The sequence below is a fragment of the Salmo salar genome, chromosome 19 (genome assembly GCF_965601325.2).
Source record: "Salmo salar chromosome 19, fSalSal1, whole genome shotgun sequence".
Classification (NCBI taxonomy): domain Eukaryota; kingdom Metazoa; phylum Chordata; class Actinopteri; order Salmoniformes; family Salmonidae; genus Salmo; species Salmo salar.
Window position 1 is genome coordinate 28,755,989 of NC_138309.1, and position 20,797 is coordinate 28,776,785.

Here is a 20,797-nt window from a genome sequence, read left to right on the forward strand (position 1 = left end):
CACGTCAGGGGGAGGAGAATAAGAGACAAACCGAGAGGCAGGGGCAAAAATCTGATATCAACTTTGGAGGGGACAATTACATGAAATTTTCTCAAGAGCAATTCCTGAGGGGGACACCAAAAGTAGTGCTGTAACACATAGCCTACATTGTAATATGGTAAATGTATATTGAGGAACCAAAGAAATAAGGTGTTTGCCGTACTCCTAACTACCGGTACCCAAAACTACACAATTAATCACAACAGCAATACCATTGCCTTTAACAAATCTTAGTTCAGTCACCAGTTTAAGTTGAGAGTGGCTGTATCCATGGCATTTTCCAATTATGTTCCTATTTTACAAGTCAAAAAAATGGAGAACCTTTCATAATGTTGCCAAACAAAGACTCAGCAAACTTACCTGAAACTCCCTGTCTCTGCCAGTCTGTCCCTGCATATCTGTCCCCAACTCTGCTGTCTGTGTGCCATCTGTTGCCTGCTCTGCCTAATGACATCATTGTGAAACATTTCCATTAGAATTTCATTTCTTTCTTATGAACATTTTATCAACTAGTTTTTGAGATATTAGGCTACTAGGGTTCTTACTTTGCGTTTTGGTGTACTGAAAAATACTCTGATGTCGGTCTTTTATTTTTCTGCCATTTTTCTACCTGGCTGGCTGGCTACACACACACACACAGTGTGTAGGTTATTTACAGTAGGAGATGGGCTTCTATCATCTTATCTTCTATCATTCTATTTGGGCTTCGATCTAAAAGGTAGCTAGCAAATGTGAAACGTATTAAAATGACAAGAGTTGACAGCTGTATGAGTTCACCATTTACACAACATATGCTGCAACCTTTTGTAATTTTAATAGTTTGTTTCATATTGGCTGGCTTCCAACAATAGCTGAATTTGCAAAGCTAGCGAGCACCAATTACGTTCCAGTGGTGTTTGCTATAATCTTTGCTACCTGGGTTAAATAAAGGTGAAATAAACTAAATAAATAAAAGTTCCCTTGCGACAATTTAGCTTTTGCAACGAGACCATTAAATATATTTAAGACAATGGTAGAAGAGAGTGTAGTTCTGTTCAGTTTATCGCTAACCTTATCACAGGAACTTTGAAGCACTAACTTACATCATCTGCATGCTGATCTTGGAATAAATTGACGATAGCAAAGATTCCATCTTTGACGACGCCACATAAATGGAATAGGTACTAGCTAGCTTAATAATTAATATTTGCGCGCTAGCTCTGCATATTCAGCTAGTGTGTGTGCGTGATTGACTGGATTAACCTCACGTCAGTTACGTTCATTGAGTGCCTTTCAGACAGTAGACACGAACCCTCTGTTACCTTGCCAACTAAGGAACTGGCAGTGGATCAAACCATTGTGAGGCAAAGGGTGGGGGGGGTCGCAATCTTTTGAAACTTAAAAATGCGCTATTAAGTGTCTATAATCAGCACAATTGCTTTCATTGCGTATTATTAATATTATTTAAATTACATAGTTATGTTTCAGTGATATATTGGGGGGGACAAATCATATTTTTCTCAGGATGGGGGGGTCGTGTCCCCCCCCGTCCCCCCCGGGATTTCCGCCTCTGCAGAGGGGCAGCATGGCATGGCCACCAGGGCAGTCTCTTTTGTGTTGCTACTTAAGTTTAAATGATTCATTATATTTGTGCTGTACCATTCCCCAATGTCACAACAGTAACTAAGGTTAGATGTGGACAACATAGCGGAAATGTGATTTAAACAACTTTCTTTATTATTTAAAATGCAATCAAAATTATAGTAGTTACAGAAATTACAGGCTGCTAGGGTATTGTGTGATTTTTTTAGGCTCTAATGTCGAGTCATCGTTTCCTAAAGAATTTTCCAATGAGATCAGAACAAAACATAGGGTCACAGTTTAGAAGAAATTTGAATCCTCTGACCTCCATTTTGAGTTCAGGCAATCACTGTTGAGTTACATCGTTCGTTTCACCTCATTTGTCTGGAGAAAAGAGTAACAGCACTCTGCAGTAGAGTGCACCCTATCTCAACAACAGCACAATGTTGCTTTCTCAATCTAAAAAAGCATGTTAAGAGCAAGTTGGGTGAAAGCAATCAGTGTGAGATTAGTGATGCAAGTGATTACTGGAGAAACACGAATAGCTTTCTTATCACAGACCAGCTAGTTTGAAAGTGTTGCAATCACTCTGTGTAACATACACTGAACGCTCAGGCCTACTGAATGACAACCTTTTCCCTATATAGAACACTGCTTTTGACCAGAGCCCTATGGCCCCTGTTTCTAACTAGCGCACTAAATAAGGAATAGAGTGCCATTTGGGACACAGACTCTGAGTGGCTATAAAAACACTAGCAGTTTCCGGTGGTAGAGTGGAACAAGCAGATGTCCCAGAATGCCCAAACTACACAGCATTTCTCCACAGGGGAAAACTCTGTCTAAGTCCCAAATGGCACCCTATTCCCTTTATAGTGTATTATGTAGAGAATAGGGTAACATGTGGGACTTAGATAAAATGTCTGTAGGCATGGAAAAGCCATTTGGGGTAGTCACGTCCAGCCCCCTCCGTCCCATCTGCTCTTTAACACTGTTTTGGAAAATAATCTGATATTATAGGGCGTCATGAAAGGGCTGCTCTCGTGCAGGAGGCTTGAAAGCCCTTGGGTCCTACAGTAATGTTCAGTAGAGTGGAGTAGTGGGTTGCTGTGCTCAGTCACTCAACCTCTATAGATGGACTAGTTATGAATAAAGCAGGGGTTGAGTTCTGGAGTGTGTGTGTGTGCTTTTCTCTGCATGTGTCTACGTGTGTCTCTATGTGTTTGTCTGAGTGAATATAGGTCTGAGGTGGTGTGTTCAAAGTGGTGACTGCCATAGGAGATGCAGTGGTTTGATTCAACGTTAAGTGGTGAGATATAATTTGGCTGGTGGGGAATGGAGTGAGAGATTGGGAACATTGGGACCCAGAGAAGCTCTTACGGTACAGGGTAGAGAACATTTTAGTATGCTGACAAAATAAACATTGTGATGGGTCTTTGGTCTCAGTGCAATGGGGGATTAATTCAAAATAGATGATGTAACCCTAAATAATTCCATCTATGATATCACTAAACCTTTGAAAATTAGAAATGCATAATGAAACTAGATGAATGTTATATTGCACATTGGGATACTTTTCTGTAGAATCCACTTCTTTGTAATTGTAAATAGTACAGTGTTTACTATTGTAACCCAAGGCATATTTCTCAGATCAATCTACAATATATGTTGAAATACATTTCATTTTGTTTGTTCGGTTGGTCTACAGTACCAGTCAAAGGTTTGGACACACATACTCATTCCAGGATTTTTCTTTATTTTATACATTGTAGAATAATAGTGAAGACATCAAAACTATGAAATAACACATATGGAATCATGTAGTAACCAAACAAGTGTTAAACAAATCAAAATATATGTTATATTTGACATTCTTCAAAGTAGCCACACTTTGCCTTGATGACAGCTTTGCACACTCTTGGCATTCGCTCAACCAGCTTCATGAGGTAGTCACCGGAATGCATTTCAATTAACAGGTGTGCCTTGATAAAAGTGAATTTGTGGAATTTATTTCCTTCTTAATGCATTTGAGCCAATCAGTTGTGTTGTGACAAGGTAGGGGTGGCATACAGAAGATAGCCCTATTTGGTAAAAAAAAGAAAAAAAGAAAGAGAAACGACAGTCCGTCATTACTTTAAGACATTAAGGTCAGTCAATCTAGAACATTTCAAGAACTTTGAAAGTTTCTTCAAGTACAGTCGCAACAACCATTAAGCACTATGATGAAACTGGCTCTCATGAGGACCGGCACAGGAAAGGAAGACCCAGAGTTACCTCTGTTGCAAAGGATACGTTCATTAGAGTTAACTGCACCTCAGATTGCAGCCCAAATAAATGCTTCACAGAGTTCAAGTAGCAGACACATCTCAACATCAACTGTTCAGAGGAGACTGAGTGAATCAGGCCTTCATGGTCGATTTGCTGCAAAGAAACCACTACTAAAGGACACCAATAAGAAGAAGAGACTTGCTTGGGCCAAGAAACATGAGCAATGGACATTAGACTGGAGGAAATCTGTCCTTTGGTCTGATGAGTCCAAATTTGCGATTTTTGGTTCCAACCACCGTGCCTTAGTGAGACGCAGAGTAGGTGAATGGATGATCTCCGCATGTGTGGTTCCCACTGTGTAGCATGGAGGAGGAGGTGTGATGGTGTGGGGATGCTTTGCTGGTGGCACTGTCAGTGATGTATTTAGAAATCAAGGCACACTTAAACAGCATGGCTACCACAGCATTCTGCAGCGATACGCCATCCCACCTGGTTTGCGCTTAGTGGGACTATCATTTGTTTTTCAACAGGACAATGACCCAAAACACACCTCCAGGCTGTGTAAGGGCTATTTGACCAAGGAGAGTGATGGAGTGCTGCATCAGATGACCTGGCCTACACAATCACCCAACCTCAACCCAGTTGAGATGGTTTGGGATAAGTTGGACTGCAGTGAAGGAAAAGCAGCCAACAAGTGCTCAGCATATGTGGGAACTCCTTCAAGACTGATGGAAAAGCATTCCTCATGAAGCTGGTTGAGAGAATGCCAAGAGTGTGCAAAGCTTTCAAAGAGTGGCTACTTTGAAGAATATAAAATATAAAGTATACAGTTGAAGTCGGAAGTTTACATACACCTTAGCCAAATACATTAAAACTCAATTTTTCACAATTCCTGACATTTAGTCCTAATAAATATTCCCTGTCTTAGGTCAGTTAGGATCACCACTTTATTTAATGAATGTGAGATGTCAGAATAATAGTAGAGAGAATGATTTATTTCAGCTTTTATTTCTTTCATCACATTCCCAGTGGGTCAGAAGTTTACATATACTCAATTAGTATTTGGTTGCATTGCTCCCAAGGATGAACCAGACTTGTGGAGGTCTACAATTGTTTTTCTGAGGTCTTGGCTGATTTCTTTTTATTTCCCCATGATGTCAAGCAAAGAGGCACTAAGTTTGAAGGTAGGCCTTGAAATACATCCACAGGTACACCTCCAATTGACTCAAATTATGTCAATTAGCCTATCAGAAGCTTCTAAAGCCATGACATCATTTTCTAGAATTGTCCAAGCTGTTTAAAGGCACAGTTAACTTAGTGTATGTAAACTTCTGACCCACTGGAATTGTGATACAGTGAATTATAAGTGAAATAATCTGTCTGTAAACAATTGTTGGAAAAATTACTTGTGTCATGCACAAAGTAGATGTCCTAACCGACTTGCCAAAACTATAGTTTGTTAAAAAGAAATTTGTGGAGTGGTTGAAAAATTTATTTTAATTAAAACTTCCTTGGGATAGGTGTCCCTTCCATGGGACGGTTGAGCTAACGTAGGCTAATGCGATTAGCATGAGTTTGTAAATAACAAGAAAATTACCCAGGACATAGACATATCTGATATTGGCAGAAAGCTTAAATTCTTGTTAATCTAACTGCACTGTCCAATTTACAGTAGCTATTACAGTGAAAAAATACCCTTCTATTGTTTGAGGAGAGTGCACAATTTTGAACATGAAAAGTTATTAATTAACAAATTAGGCACATTTGGGCAGTCTTGATACAACATTTTGAACAGAAATGCAATGGTTCATTGGATCAGTCAAAAACTTTTCACATACACTGATGCCATCTACTGGCCAAAATCTAAATTGCACCTGGGCTGGAATTATACATTATGGCCTTTCTCTTGCATTTCAAAGATGATGGTACAAAAAAATACAAAAGAACGGCTAGTTTTTTCTTTGTATTGTCTTTTACAAGATCCATTGTGTTATATTCTACCACATTCCTTTCACATTCCATAAAAGTGTTTCCTTTCAAATGGTACCAAGAATATGCATATTCATGCTTCAGGTTCTGAGCTACAGGCAGTTAGATTTGTCATTTTAGGCGAAAATTGAAAAAAAGGGCCTAATCGTTGAGGTTTTAATGACTCAAACCTAACTGTATGTAAACTTCTGACTCCAACTGTATTTTGATTTGTTTGAAACTTTTTTGGTTACTACATGATTCCATATGTGTTATTTCATAGTTTTGATGTTTTCACTATTTTTCCACAATGTAGAAAATAGTAAAAATAACGAAAACCCATTGTATGAGTAGGTGTGTCCAAACTTTTGACTGGTACTGTAAATCATCAGTATGAAGCAACAAAAAAACTTTTTTTTGTTTGATTTAATCAATGCATGAAAGCCTTGTCCTGTATATCGATCAGCAACAGCAGATATGCAATGATTGATTGATTATTTCACATTTGAATAAAAAAGAGAGAGGCCACTCAAAAAGAAAGACAAAATAGTAATAATCTAACATGTAATATGTAAGATTTTTCATTCATAACCTGAATCTGTACATGTTTTGAGGCAATCTACAAAGGTTTAATCCCCTGTTTATACAGGGCCTTCAGAAAGTATTCATTCCCCTTGACTGATTCCACATTTGGTAGTTACAGCCTAAATTCAAAATGCATTAAATCATGTTTTTCTCTCACGCAGCTACACACATACCCCATAATGACAATGTAAAAACATGTTTTCGAAATTTTAGCAAATTTATTGAAAATGAATTACAGAAATATCACATTTACATACAGTACCAGTCAAAAGTTTGGACACACCTACTCATTTCAGGGATTTTCTTTATTCTTACTATTTTCTACATTGTAGAATGATAGTGAAGACATCAACACTATGAAATAACACATGGTATCATGTAGTAACCAAAAAAGTGTTAAACAATTCAAAATATATTTTATATTTGAGATTCATCAAAGTAGCCACCCTTTGCCTTGATGACAGCTTTGCACACTCTTGGCATTCTCTATTTGGTAAAAGACCAAGTCCATATTATGGTAAGAACAGCTCAAATAAGCAAAGATAAACAACAGTCCATCATTACTTTTAAGACATGAAGGTCAGTCAATCTGGAAAGTTTCAAGAACTTTGAAAGTGCAGTCGCAAAAACCATCAAGCGCTATGATGAAACTGGCCACAGGAAATGAGGATCGCCACAGGAAAGGAAGACCCAGAGTAACCTCTGCTGCAGAGGATAAGTTCATTAGAGTTACCAGCCTCAGAAATCTGCAATTAACTGCACCTCAGATTGCAGCCCAAATAAATGCTTCACAGAGTTTAAGTAACAGACACATCTCAACATCAACTGTTTAGAAGAGACTGCCTGAATCAGGCCTTCATGGTCGAATTGCTGCAAAGAAACCACTTCTAAAGGACACCAATAAGAAGAAGAGACTTGTTTGGGCCAAGAAACACGAGCAATTGACATTAGACCAGTGGAAATCTGTCCTTTCAAGGCATTCAAGGCAAACTTAACCAGCATGGCTACCACAGCATTCTGCAGCGATACGCCATCCCATCTCATTTGTGTTAGTGGGACTATCATTTGTTTTTCAATAGGACAATGACCCAAAACACACCTCCAGGCTGTGTAAGGGCTATTTGACCAAGAAGGAGAGTGGTGGAGTGCTGCTTCAGATGACCTGGCCTCCACAATCACCCGAACTCAACCCAATTGAGATGGTTTAGGATGAGTTGGTCTGCAATGCCAAGGCAGCAGCTACTCTTCCTGGGGTCCAGCAAAATTAAGGCAGTTTATTCAATTTTAAAAACATTACAATACATTCACAGATTTCACAACACACTGTGTGCCCTCAGGCCCCTACTCCACCACCACCACATGTCTACAGTACTAAATCTATGTGCATGTGTGTGTATAGTGCGTATGTTGGACTGCAGAGTGAAGGAAAAGCAGCCAACAAGTGCTCAGCATGTGAGACTGTTGAAAAGCATTCCATGTGACTACCTCGTGAAGCTGGTTGAGAGAATGCCAATAGTGTGCAAAGCTTTCATCAAGGCAAAGAGTGGCTACTTTGAAGAATCTCAAATATAACAAATATTTTGATTTGTTTAACACTTTTTTGGTTACTACATGATTCCATGTGTTATTTCATAGTTTTGAGGTATTCACTATTATTCTACTATGTAGAAAATAGTAAAAATAAAATAAAAACCCTTGAATGAATAGGTGTGTCCAAACTCTTGACTGGTACTGTATATACTTCACACCCCTGAGTCAATACATGTTAGAATCACCTTTGGCAGCGATTACAGCTGGATTGTACAATTTTTGTGCATTACTCTTCAAGCTTTGTCAAGTTTGCTGTTTATCAATGCTAGACAGTCATTTCCAAGTCTTGCCATAGATTTTCAATCCGATTTAAGACAAAACTATAACTAGGCCACTCAGGATCATTCAATTACGTCTTGGTAAGCAACTCCAGAGTATATTTGGCCTTGTGTTTTAGGTTATTGTCCTGCTGAAAGGTGAATTTGTCTCCCAGTGTCTGTTTGAAAGCAGACAGAACCAGGTTTTCCTCTAGGATTCTGCCTGTGCTTAGCTCTATTTCTTTCATTTTTATCCTAAAAAAACTCCCTAGTCCTTGTCGATGACAAGCATACCCATAACATGATGCAGCCCCCACCATGCTTGAAAATATGAAGAGTGGTACTCAGTAATGTGTTGGATTTGTCCCAAACATAATGCTTTGTAGTCAAGACAGACATTAAGTTTATTTATTTGCCCCATTTTTTGCAGTTTTACTTTAGTGCTTTATTTCCAACAGGATGCATATTTTGGGATATTTGTATTGTGTACAGGCTTCCTTCTTTTCACTCTGCCATTTAGGTTAGAATTGTGGAGAAACTACAATGTTGTTGATCCATCCTCACTCTGTTTTAAAGTCACCACTGGCCTCATGGTGAAATCCCTAAGCTTTTTCCTTCCTCTACGGCAGCTGAATTAGGAAAGACACCTGTATCTTTGTAGTGACTGGTGTATTGATACACCATCCGAAGTGTAATTAATAACTTCAAAGGGATAATCAACATTATTTATTTTTTTCATCTACCAATAGGTGACCTTTTTTGCGAGGTATTGGAAAACTTCTCTGGTCTCTGTGGTTGAATCTGTGTTTGAAATTCACTGCTCGATTGAAGGACCTTACAGATAATTGTATGTGTGGGGTACAGAGATGAGGTAGTCATTAAATACTATTATTGCACAAAGTGTGAGTCCATGCAACTTATTATTTGACTTGTTAAGCACATTTTTACTCCTGAACTTATTTAGGCTTGCCATAACAAAGGGGTTGAATACTTTTTGACTCAAGACATTTCAGCTTTTCATTTTTAATTCATTTGTAATTACATTTCTAAAAACATATTTCCACTTTGACATTATGGGGTATTGTCTGTAGGCCAGTGACACAAAATCTCAATTTAATCCATTTTAAATTTAGGCTGTAACATGACAAAATGTGGAAAATGTCAAGGCGTGTGAATGCTTTGTGAAGGCACTATGATATGCTAGGGTTAAATGACATGGACTAGCCATCCATTAATATAGAACAAGAGCTGGAACAGTATGGGGTTAGATATCTGCCAAAAATCTCCCCAAAGTTATTTACGATTCTGTTACATTCGTTTAACGTTTTGGCAGATTTCTCACTCCATGAACAGTAACACATATTCTCCAGTCCTGTACAAGATCAGATTCAGCAGCAGGTCAAACCAGGGGCATCATTTCAGCTTTTTAAAATTTTATTTAACTAGGGAAGTCCGTTAAGAACAAATTCTTATTTACAATGACGGCCTACCCCGGCCAAACCCTCCTCTAACCCGGACGGCGCTGGGCCAATTGTTCGCCACTCTATGGGACTCCCTATCATGGATGGTTGTGATATAGCCCGGGATTGAACTAGGGTCTGTAGTGACTTAGACCGCTACGCCACTCTAGGGTATGGTAAACATAGGGTATGGCAAAGTGACGGGGGGAGGGTGATTCCAAGCAATTGTCATACATTTGTATGCTTATTTAATGCATTTCTACACAATTTAAAAAGTAAGAAATGCTATTTGGCGAAGAGCAAAAAACGATATTGACTCCAGCCATTTTCACCTCAGCTGCTGTAGCTTCATTCACCTCAAACACGTCATACAGCACTTAGCTGCGACGCCCTAGCTCAGAACTGGGATTAAAAACCCTAGTTTCATTTCATTCCAAGTCAAACGGCAGTTACCTAGCATCCTAGCCATCTACAGCAATCTTCTACCTCTACACTGTTTTAAAATAAATGTTGCACTGTTCGCCTATTTTAAATTGTTAGTATTGAGCTAGGGTATGGGGACTGCCATACCCAATTGACGCCCCTGGGTCAAACTACTTGAAAACCACATTGTATACATAAAATCAAAAGCCAGGTATGTCCCAAACGTATAATAAAATAATGTAAAAGTACCTCCGGTCATCCACTCAGCATCAATTACACAGAACCAGCTCAAACTGACCCACCTACAAGCAGGTTGATATCCAATCACACAAAAACCAGACAAACATGCACGCACAAACATACACACACACAGACACACACGCACGCTCACTCACATTTAGACCATGCATACACACAACCACACACACTCACAAAGCGCCTGTCTTGCAATTTTGCAATTGTACCAAATGAAGTAAAGATGTATGTGCATGAAAAACTTTGTGCAAAGAATGTTGAGCAAACTCCAGTCAGGGAAAGAATGGCACGGCAGTACTGAAATCAATGTAAAAAAAAAAAAAATACAAAAATAAAAAAATACAAATCGAACAAAGTTTATGTAAAAAAGAGATACCAACAAAAGCCTGCTACTCCTGGGTGGGATGAGTGGCAGTAGCAGGAGCATATCACACTATTGAACCACGCTATGGAGTTAAAGCTACGGTAAAGAAGCCTTATTATGGTAGTGGAAAGCAAGACAAAATCCCCTCACTGATTAGGAATAATAAAACCCCAGTTAAAAAAAAAGCTACAGAAAAAAAACATGAACAGTAAATTAGCAAAACCCCAAAGGATATATAAAGGCCTATATAGCCTCACCAACATTTAAAGTCAAGATCTCTGTTCACATACTCTGTATTCTTTCTGAAAAATATACTGTATAATTCTTCCTACTACTCCCCCCTCACATCACACACCACCAGTGTAGGGCAATCACACTGTACAACCCACTCAATGACACTGTTACTTTCCCTCTGTCCCCAAGAAGTCAGTCACGAGTGCGAAGTGTTCGAAGACTTTGGGCTTGGACGAAGAACTGACTTGAGATCAGTTTAAGGTTTTCCCACAGCACAGTCCCTCTGACAGTGACCCTCCCTCAGCAGCTCTCAGATCAGCTCTCTGTTGAACAAGCCAGGTTTGAAGATTCACCGTGGTAGTCCACCAAACACAAGGCCTACTCTCAGACCACCAGAAAAAAAGCATGGGATTTCAAAGTGACACCACCACGATATTCTCATCTCATTTCACAATATTGACAGCGAGCGTTTGAATCGACAAAACAAGAGACCAGCGTCAATCAGTCGATTGGGGGGGAGCGGTGCATGCCCCTTAGCACTGCTCAGACTCAATGAAGCCCTCCTTCTCCTGGCCCACGGGCTCCACCTCCGCGTAGGCAGGGTGACCGGACCCTCGCCGGAACTTCATGGCCGGCCACCTGCTGGGACGTCTCTGGAGAAGGGGAGAGGGATTAGAGATCATTGAGGTGACAGACTAGGGTCAAAGGGCAAAGGTCTGCAATGCCACTGACCTGTGTCCAGGGTTAGGTCACTGTGCTACACCCTATTTCAGCTGAGCTATCTTTGTAGCTAGCACATTCTTCTTGTTTCTCCTAAATGCTGATCCTGGGTCAGTTTAGCATTTCCCCCACTAATGGTTAAGGTTAGGATTAGGGGAGGAGGAAGCTGATCCTAGATCTGTACCTAGGGAAAACTTCCCCCCGGAGCTACATATGGATGTATAGCGGTAGAAATAAGCGAGCACATTGTATTACAGACAGCGAAATATAATATATGACATTTCCAGAGTTAATAACCTCATAGGTATGCGTGATTGAAACAGATGTATTGGGAGTAAATGTTATGACATTAATTGACACGCTCTCGCCGTTTGATATATGCCATGTACTAAACCACTCAGTGAGTGAAGAGAGCTCCGAGGGAGAAGCATTTGAATTCTCTCAGAGAAAATTGTTCCTGATGAGGGATTGGCTCGTTGTGCGATAATGACCTTGAAGATTACGCATTTGTCATTTATTTTCTCGATGTTTAAACATCAATCAGTCTCATTACAACCTCCAAACGGTACAAATGAAACCAAAACCAATTCATTGCCAAAGCTTTCGTAGGCATTTATCATCAAAGAACCATATGGAGCCATGTTTCACTGCCTGCACCCTGTGAAAGTAATCATGCATATTTATGAGTTGGAGAAACAGGGATAAAGTGTAATGAACGCTGACCAGATTATGACTCGACTTTTTTTTTTTTTGGAGGGCCTGACAGAGCTTTGGTCCCAAATGGCACCCTATTCCCTATATAGTGCCCTATTTTTGACCAGAGCCCTGTCGACAAAGTAGTGCACTAAATAGGGAATAGGGTGTAATTAGGGAGAACAGAGAAACACAGTGGGAGTAGTTTGTTATTCTACCCTGACATACGGGCGTCTAGTGGTTGGCAGACATATTGCCTGACCTTGGAAGGAAGTATCTGCTGGGGTAGGTTAGGAAAGCACACATCATAATCAAACCTGACAGGCAGAGAGAGACAGAGAGAGAGAGAGAGAGAGAGACTCCCTCACAAGCAGTTGTAATACTGTACTACCCTTAGGCTAGCATGGGTCTCAGCCTGCTGTTCTAAGGTACTTCAGGGGACATAACTGACCAACCGGTAAAGACAGTCCAGAACGAATGGACTTCTAAATCCAGTGGATACTTATGAACTGTTGACAAGTCAAAGCAATACATGTCTTTGTATATAAGCTTGATTGACATTTTTGGGGGAGAGTCACTCTTCTTTCATATTGTGTATGCTTTATGGACAGACATATGAGACACCATTAGAGACAGGTGAAGAGGAGATTAAGGGAGAAGGGAGCACACAGGGATTGAACAACACATTGTTTGAATGTTGAGATAGCCACATAGTGGTATTATAGACTGACCTCGATGAAGAAGAGGCTTGCGGCTGATGTAGGGTGGTGGTAGATGTAGACAGTGACCAGGACTGCGGCTGCCATGATGAGCAAGACCACGAGAATGCCCAGGATCAGGCCAGTGTGCAGTGGGTGTGTGTCCTTCCTCTCTGCAGCACTCTCCTTTGGCATCGCTAGAGTAACACAGGAAAACCCACTTTAGAATCTCTCTCTTGAACACAGACCTTCACTGCATTTCTACTATTGAACAGTAGGGGACACTCGTCATTCGTGGGTGCTGCTGGTCTCTGTTTCTCCTGTTGTCACTAGGGCTTCTGTCTTAATAAACACGCCTGACGCTTGTGATCAAAAATGAAGTTGACCAAATGTCATGATGCACGGCCTTGTTCAGCCTCAGTCTAATCATACTTACTCTGGTGGCAATTACCGTTCAACCATTTAACCATGCAAGAAAACGAAAAGTGCCAGGTTCAAGTTCAACCCCCCCCCCCCCCGAAAAGTTAATTGTGTTTTCCTATTGTTCCAAAAACCAAACAAACCTTGAATATTATCCTTTAATCCTTACCGTCAACTAACATGAGATTCTCTTTTTCTCTGAAAACGATGGAACATTCCGGATCTAGCTCAGCCGTTAGCCGACACTGCGCTTGAATGCCTGTGTATGTGTGCACGTGCATGTGTGCGAGTGTCTGGAAGGAGGAGATTAGCATCGTTGTGGCATAACCTGTTTAGCTATTCATGAGCAATGTGCTACAGCTGAGGCACAAGAGATAATCCCAAACCAAGGTTAGCTCATGGTGTTGTTGGATAGGAGGAGAGATGCATCTATGGATGGAGATATCGAAAGTTATCAGGCACTCAGTAATGACAGTCCAGTTTGATAAGATGGGTGTATGGAGAGGAGACTCCATAATGATTGGCTGTCCTACCTTAAGGAATGTGCACTGTCATCTTGAAGGCCTAATTGGCTACCAGTGAATTCATGTGTTCTGAATCACTAAAGCCTTGTTCACATTGGCAGTTTGAAGTGACTCAAATCCCTTATTAGGTGGTTTGAAGTTGGATACAAATCTGATTCCTGGCCATGCGACTTGTTTCTGAATGGTCAAATCTAGTTTATTTTATCCTCAAGTGGTTTTTAGACTGTTATTTGGCATAACTTGTTTCTTGCTAGCTACTCTGTTGACAGTTTGACAAGAACATGTGGTAGCTAAGTAGCTTGTTAATTGTTTACAAACAAATTAGTGAATGACTGTGCTTGAAATCTAAACTGCCAACTAGCTAGCTAGGTCACTGCTGTGGCTAGCCAAAAATGACTTGTTTTTTTATCTTATCCTTTGAGGCTTTAAAAGTGTTCTTACTCTATGTTTTTGAACATTCAAAGTAACTAGAAAACGTCCATGGCAGGCATTGTTGTCACTGTAACTTGCCACATAACTTCTGAGTGATAGGAAGCACGCGCAACACCAATCGGCCTAGACCCCTGCGCACACACCTGTCGTTACTATGTCAGCAAATGACTGCTGTCTTATCACACACAAATCTGATTTGGTCACTTGTAACTTGCTTTTAGGACAGTCAGTATTCCAAAACGGATTTGAAAAACAAAACGGATTTTAGCATTAATGCCTGCAGTGTGAACAGTTAGCACATTTGGTTCCTTGGAAGTTGTGAGAATGTACTGTATTTTGGTTTCACATTGGTTGTGGGACTGAAGGCATAAGTTTCCTGACCGGTAAAACTAAACGTTTTTTAAACGTGCTGATAACAGAAGTGAACGCTTCTTATTTGGTTGCAGGGAGGTTCTGAAAACGTTTTACTCTGGTTCCTTATATTTTCCTGGGAGGTTTTATTCATGCTCTGAGAATGGAAACGATCGATTATTTGGAAGTTTTCGAATAACTTCCTTAGAAGTTTCACATCATTTTTCAATAATAAATGAACTTTTTTATAACTCTAAGCACAGATGTGACACATGGAAATAGATTTCCTCAGGCATTAATCATGCAAACACATGTCTTGTTTATTGAGACACGGCATCAATGACTTATGATCAATCAATTCAAACCTCTGATCTTCAGTTCTCTATCCATGGAATTAGTCCACTGCACCACCAGGATGGAGCGAGCATATCATGTTTTTTATGCATACAAAGCTGTTCATTTTAGTCTATTCAAACAGACCCCATTTTCAAAAGAAACAAACATTCATTAAAAACAGTTGTGGCCAATTACTCAGTGCGGTAAACACACCTGAACACACTTAACAAGATAGAGGAAAGTGAGAGTTTTGTTGATACTGAGAACGGACTGTATATGTTTTTAAATAACATTCTTAGAACATTATCTGAATGTTTAGTTTTCTTGTGGTTTTTATGGAAAATTTTCTTCATGTTCTGAGAACAGAATTTTGAGCTTAATGATGTTAATGTGTACAATTCCATTTTTTGGAACATTCCCAGAATATTGCCAAGAACTGATATACAAAGTTTACACAGCCTTGAACTTTTTCCGCATTTTGTTGTGTCAGTGCCTGAGTTTCATCCATTTAAAGGATTTTCCACTTATCTACACACCATACTCCACTTATAATGAATTTTTATTGTGAAAAAAAATATATAAAAAATACAAAACTGAAATATCATAATTGGATAAGTCTCCAACCCCCTGTTTTAATACTTGGTGGAAGCACTTTTGGCAACAATTACAGCAATGAGTCTGTTATTATAGGTCTCTACCAACTTTGCACACCTAGATTTGGCAATATTTTACCATTCTTCTTTACAAAACTGTTCAAGCCCTACCAGGGAGAGAGCAAATGTTCTATGCCAGGTGAAATTGCGCATCATTAGCTCATTTTTATGGATGTGTGCACAATGAATCACTAGAAAACAGCTTAAACAAACGCAAATGCAGCTCCTTTGCTGTTATTTTGACTGCACTGTTTGATGTCACTGTGTTAGCCAAAGTTGGCTAGCTAGCAAGCAAGGGATGAGAATGTTGCCAGCCATCATGGCGACGGAACATTTAGAACGAACGACTGGGTCGCGTTCATAGATTTGGAACAAAAACACTTAACGAATGTGTTGTGTCTCTGGCCATCGAACCGATAGAACGAACGACTGACAAGCCAGCTTAGGTAGCAACCCTAGATTTGCGTTGGGACTATATCTCGTGGAAGGATGAAATCATATGAATAAATTAATACAAATTCAGTTTTTATTTGAATATGTTGGTAACCCATTGTATAAAAGTGGTAATGCCCTCAAAGCCGGTGTTTGGAGGATATATTGACATGGTTTGACTTAGACTCGGGCCTAAGAACACACATGCTAATATATCCTGCAAACACCGGCTTCGAAGGCATTATCACTTAATTAACTACTACAACTACAACTAGAACTAGAACTACTACAACTACTAAAACTACAACTACTACTACTACTACTACTACTACTACTACAACAACTACTACAACTAACCTGATAATAAGATAGCATTGGCAAGCAGTTCACTCAGTCACAGCATCACATGGAACAAGTACATTGGCACACCCTGTTCTATAGTCTTATGTCTGATTCCTGTGTGTGTGAGAGAGAAAGTGTCGCAGCGGCTGTCCCATCGATCATAGCAGGAGTGGGCTAATGAAGTGATTACAAAACAAATGGCCACAGCTTTGATCTCTCATCTCCCACAGATTTATGGCAATGTTCCATCCTGGATCTTTTTATTTATTGAGATCATATATTTATATATTTACAGTATTTTCCTTATTTTCTTTTCTGTTCTCTTTCTTGGTTTAATTAGTGACTAGCCACTCATCAGTGCCCCAGCCAGCTTCCTTCTCTCATGGCTCTCTGCTTTATTGATCTCCATAATTGCACAGGAAAACAGGGAGGTCCAGAGTGCTAATCAAACCTGTTTGCTAAAGCGTGGCCAATCACTGATGATTAACATACACTGTAAAAAAAAAAACAAAAAAAAAATCACCCAAAAATCTAGTTGTTAAAACCAATTATTATTAAGTAACTGTTTACACAGTTTTTTTTGTTTACTCAGCTTTTCGGTCAAAGTGTTACCTGACTTTAACATTTTTAGTTGGCCCAAACTTAGCTCCAACATGAGAAAATGTGTGTGTGTGTAACCAGTTCCACAGCCTTTTTGTTTTTAGGTAAGTTGCCAAAATAATAATTTCTAGTTGACATTATTTTTGCCTACGTTTTCTCGTGTTAGAGCAATGTTTGGTCCATCAAAAAAGTTCAGGTTGAAAAGTTGAGTAAACAAAAAAAAATCAGTAACCTGTAATCACATTCAACCATGCAAGGACCATAAAGTACCAGGTTTAGGGCTGAGAGCAAAAGGAAAACAAAGTATTACAGGTATCAAGATAATGTAATTGCAAAGAGTATCTCATAGTCATACAGACCAAAAAAATCGATCTTATTTGCATTCTGAATTATCTGATAGTACATCGTCCACAGTGTTGCTGTATTTGTGGTTTTTTTCATTAGTCAAAGCAGCTGGTAGTGCCAGCAAATAACATAATTTCCATTAAGGGATATGGAGTGGGATTAAGTCTTGGAAAAAGTTATATTTTCAAATAGAGCTAATCTCTTCAATTTTGAGAGTTATTTGGCAATCTTCAGAATATGGTCTTTCTGATACTACACTGAACACAAATATAAAAGTTAATATATTAGGAAATCAGTCAATTGAAATAAATGTATTAGGGCCTAATCTATGGATTTCACATGACTGGGAATAAAGATATGCATATGTTTGTCACAGATACCTTAAAAAAAAGGTAGGGGCGTGGATCAGAAAACCAGTCAGTATCTGGTGTGACATCAAACCGCTCGCCCACATTGCGCCTTTCATGAGATTCATCCGTGAAGAGCACACTTCTCCAGTGTGCCAGTGGCCATCGAAGGTGAGCATTTGCCCACTGAAGTCAGATACGACACCGAACTGCAGTCAGGTCAAGATCCTGGTGAGGAGCTTCCCTGAGACAGTTTCTGACAGTTTGTGTAGAAATTCTTCAGTTGTGCAAACCCACAGTTTCATCAGGTGTCAGGGTGGCTGGTCTCAGACGATCCCGCAGGTGAAGAAGTCAGATATGGAGGTCCTAGGCTCGCGTGGACACACGTGGTCTGCTGTTGTGAGGACGGTTCTCGAAAACGACGGAGGCAGCTTATGGTAGAAAAATTAACATAAAATTATCTGGCAACAGATCTGCAGTCAGCATTCCAATTGCACTCTCCCTAAAAACTTGAGACATCTGTGGCATTGTGTTGTGTGACAAAATGGAACATTTTGGAGTGGCCTTTTATTGTCCCCAGCACAAGGTGGACCTGTGGAATGATCATACTGTTTAACTTCTTACATCTAGGCGTTCCGCCAGCGGAACCCCTAACCAACAGCCAATGGGATCGCATGGCGCGAAATACAAAAACAACTAAAATACCACAATTAAATTTTCTCAAACATACGACTATTTTACACCATTTGAAAGATAAACCTCTCCTGAATCCAACCACGTTGTCCGATTTCAAAAAGGCTTTACAGCGAAAGCAAAACATTAGATTATGTTAGGAGAGTACATAGACCAAAATAACCACACAGCCATTTTCCAAGCAAGCATATATGTCAATAAAACCCACAGCTAAATGAAGCACTAACCTTTGATGATCTTCATCAGATGACACTCCTAGGACATTATGTTATACAATACATGTATGTTTTGTTCAATCAAGTTCATATTTATATCCAAAAACAGCTTTTTACATTGGCGCGTGATGTTCAGAAAATGTATTCCCACCAAAAACTTCCGGTGAATTTACAAAAATACTCATCATAAACGTTGACAAAATACATAACAATTATTTTAACCTGTTATGGCTAGGGGGCAGTATTTTCACGGCCGGATAAAAAACGTACCCGATTTAATCTGATTATTACTCCTGCACAGAAACTAGAATATGCATATAATTATTAGCTTTGGATAGAAAACACTCCAAAGTTTCTAAAACTGTTTGAATGGTGTCTGTGAGTATAACAGAACTAATTTGGCAGGCCAAAACCTGAGAAGATTCTGTACAAGAAGTACCCTGTCTGACCATTTCTTGCCCTTCTTGATTATCTCTATCCATTACAGGGGATCTCTGCTGTTACGTGACACTTCCTACGGCTCCCATGGGCTCTCAGAAGGCGGCAAAAAGCTGAATCGTGGCTTTGCAGGCTCTGGCTGAAAAAAAGTTGCGCGTTGGGATAGTGGCCGGTCACAGTACTATGTAACTCAGGCTCGTGCACGAGGGGATCCCATGCTTTTATTTTCTCTCTCTTTGTACGTATACACGCTTTCCCGGTCGGAATATTATCGCTTTTTTTACGAGAAAAATGGCATTAAAAATTGATTTTAAACAGCGGTTGACATGCTTCGAAGTACGGTAATGGAATATTTAGAATTGTTTTGTCACGAAATACGTCGTGCTCGTGACCCTTATTTACACTTCGGATAGTGTCTTGAACGCACGAACAAAACGCCGCTATTTGGATATAACAATGGATTATTTGTGACCAAACCAACATTTGTTATTGAAGTAGCAGTCCTGGGAGTGCATTCTGACGAAGAACAAAGGTAATCAAACTTTTCTAATAGTAAATCGGAGTTTGGTCAGGGCTAAACTTGGTGGGTGTCTAAATAGCTAGCCGTGATGGCTGGGCTATCTACTCAGAATATTGCAAAATGTGCTTTCACCGAAAAGCTATTTTAAAATCGGACACCTCGATTGCACAAAGGAGTTGGCGCTCGAGGGCGCCAGGCTCCCCTTCATTACGCACACCTGTCACCATCATTACATGCATCTGAGCTCATTGGCCTCACCTGGACTTCACGTTTTGATTTCCTTCCCTATATCTGTCTGTTTCCTCTGTTTCATCCCCGTGTTAGCAGTAATATCGTTTTGTTTCCCCTGTCCAGACGCTGTCCGTATTCTGTTCCTGTCTGTGTTTCATTAAATGTTCACTCCTTGTACTTGCTTCTCGTCTCCACCGTCTGTCCTCACAGAATGCTGATACTCATTATTTGAAGCTTCAGGGAGGTTTTAGTTTTTAGTTTAGTTGGTGACGTCGGGTCCAGGTGCCGCTGCCGTAGGAACCAGGGGGTGCCTCAGCTGGCTTGTCGGGCTTCCACGCCTTTGCTGGCTCGAGAGGTTTCCTTGCCTCGGTTGGCTCGGCAGGCACCCATCCCACGTCATGCCTCAGGTGCCGCTGCCGTAGGAACCAGGGGGTGCCTCAGCTAGCTCCTCAGGCTCCCACGCCTCAGCCGGCTCGTCAGGCTCCCGTGCCTCAGCCGGCTCGTCGGGCATCCGCGCCTTGGCCAGCCCAGGTGCTAGAGGGGGGGAGGGGGGTACTGTCACGCCTGCTCCCACTTCTCCTCTCTGGCGCTCGAGGGCGCCAAGCTGCCCTTCATTACGCACACCTGTCACCATCATTATGCGCATCTGAGCTCATTGGACTCACTTGGACTCCTTCACGTTTTGATTTCCTTCCCTATATCTGTCTGTTTCCTCTGTTTCATCCCCTTGTTAGCAGTAATGTAATTTTGTTTTCCTCTGTCCAGACGCTGTCCGTATTCTGTTCCTGTCTGTGTTTCATTAAATGT

General features: G+C 40.3%; 1 protein-coding gene across 1 annotated transcript in view; it reads right to left on the reverse strand.

The window, feature by feature from the left end:
* Positions 1 to 3,331: 3,331 nt before the first annotated feature.
* Positions 3,332 to 20,797, reverse strand: part of LOC106578707 (plexin domain-containing protein 2) — a 171,327-nt gene continuing 153,861 nt past the window's right edge. The window contains exons 13-14 of the mRNA XM_014157836.3: positions 13,145 to 13,308; positions 3,332 to 11,653 (exon numbers count right to left, since the gene is read on the reverse strand). Coding sequence (XP_014013311.3) covers positions 11,534 to 11,653; positions 13,145 to 13,308 — 284 coding nt within the window. The 3' untranslated portion in view covers positions 3,332 to 11,533. The remainder of the gene's footprint in view (positions 11,654 to 13,144; positions 13,309 to 20,797) is intronic.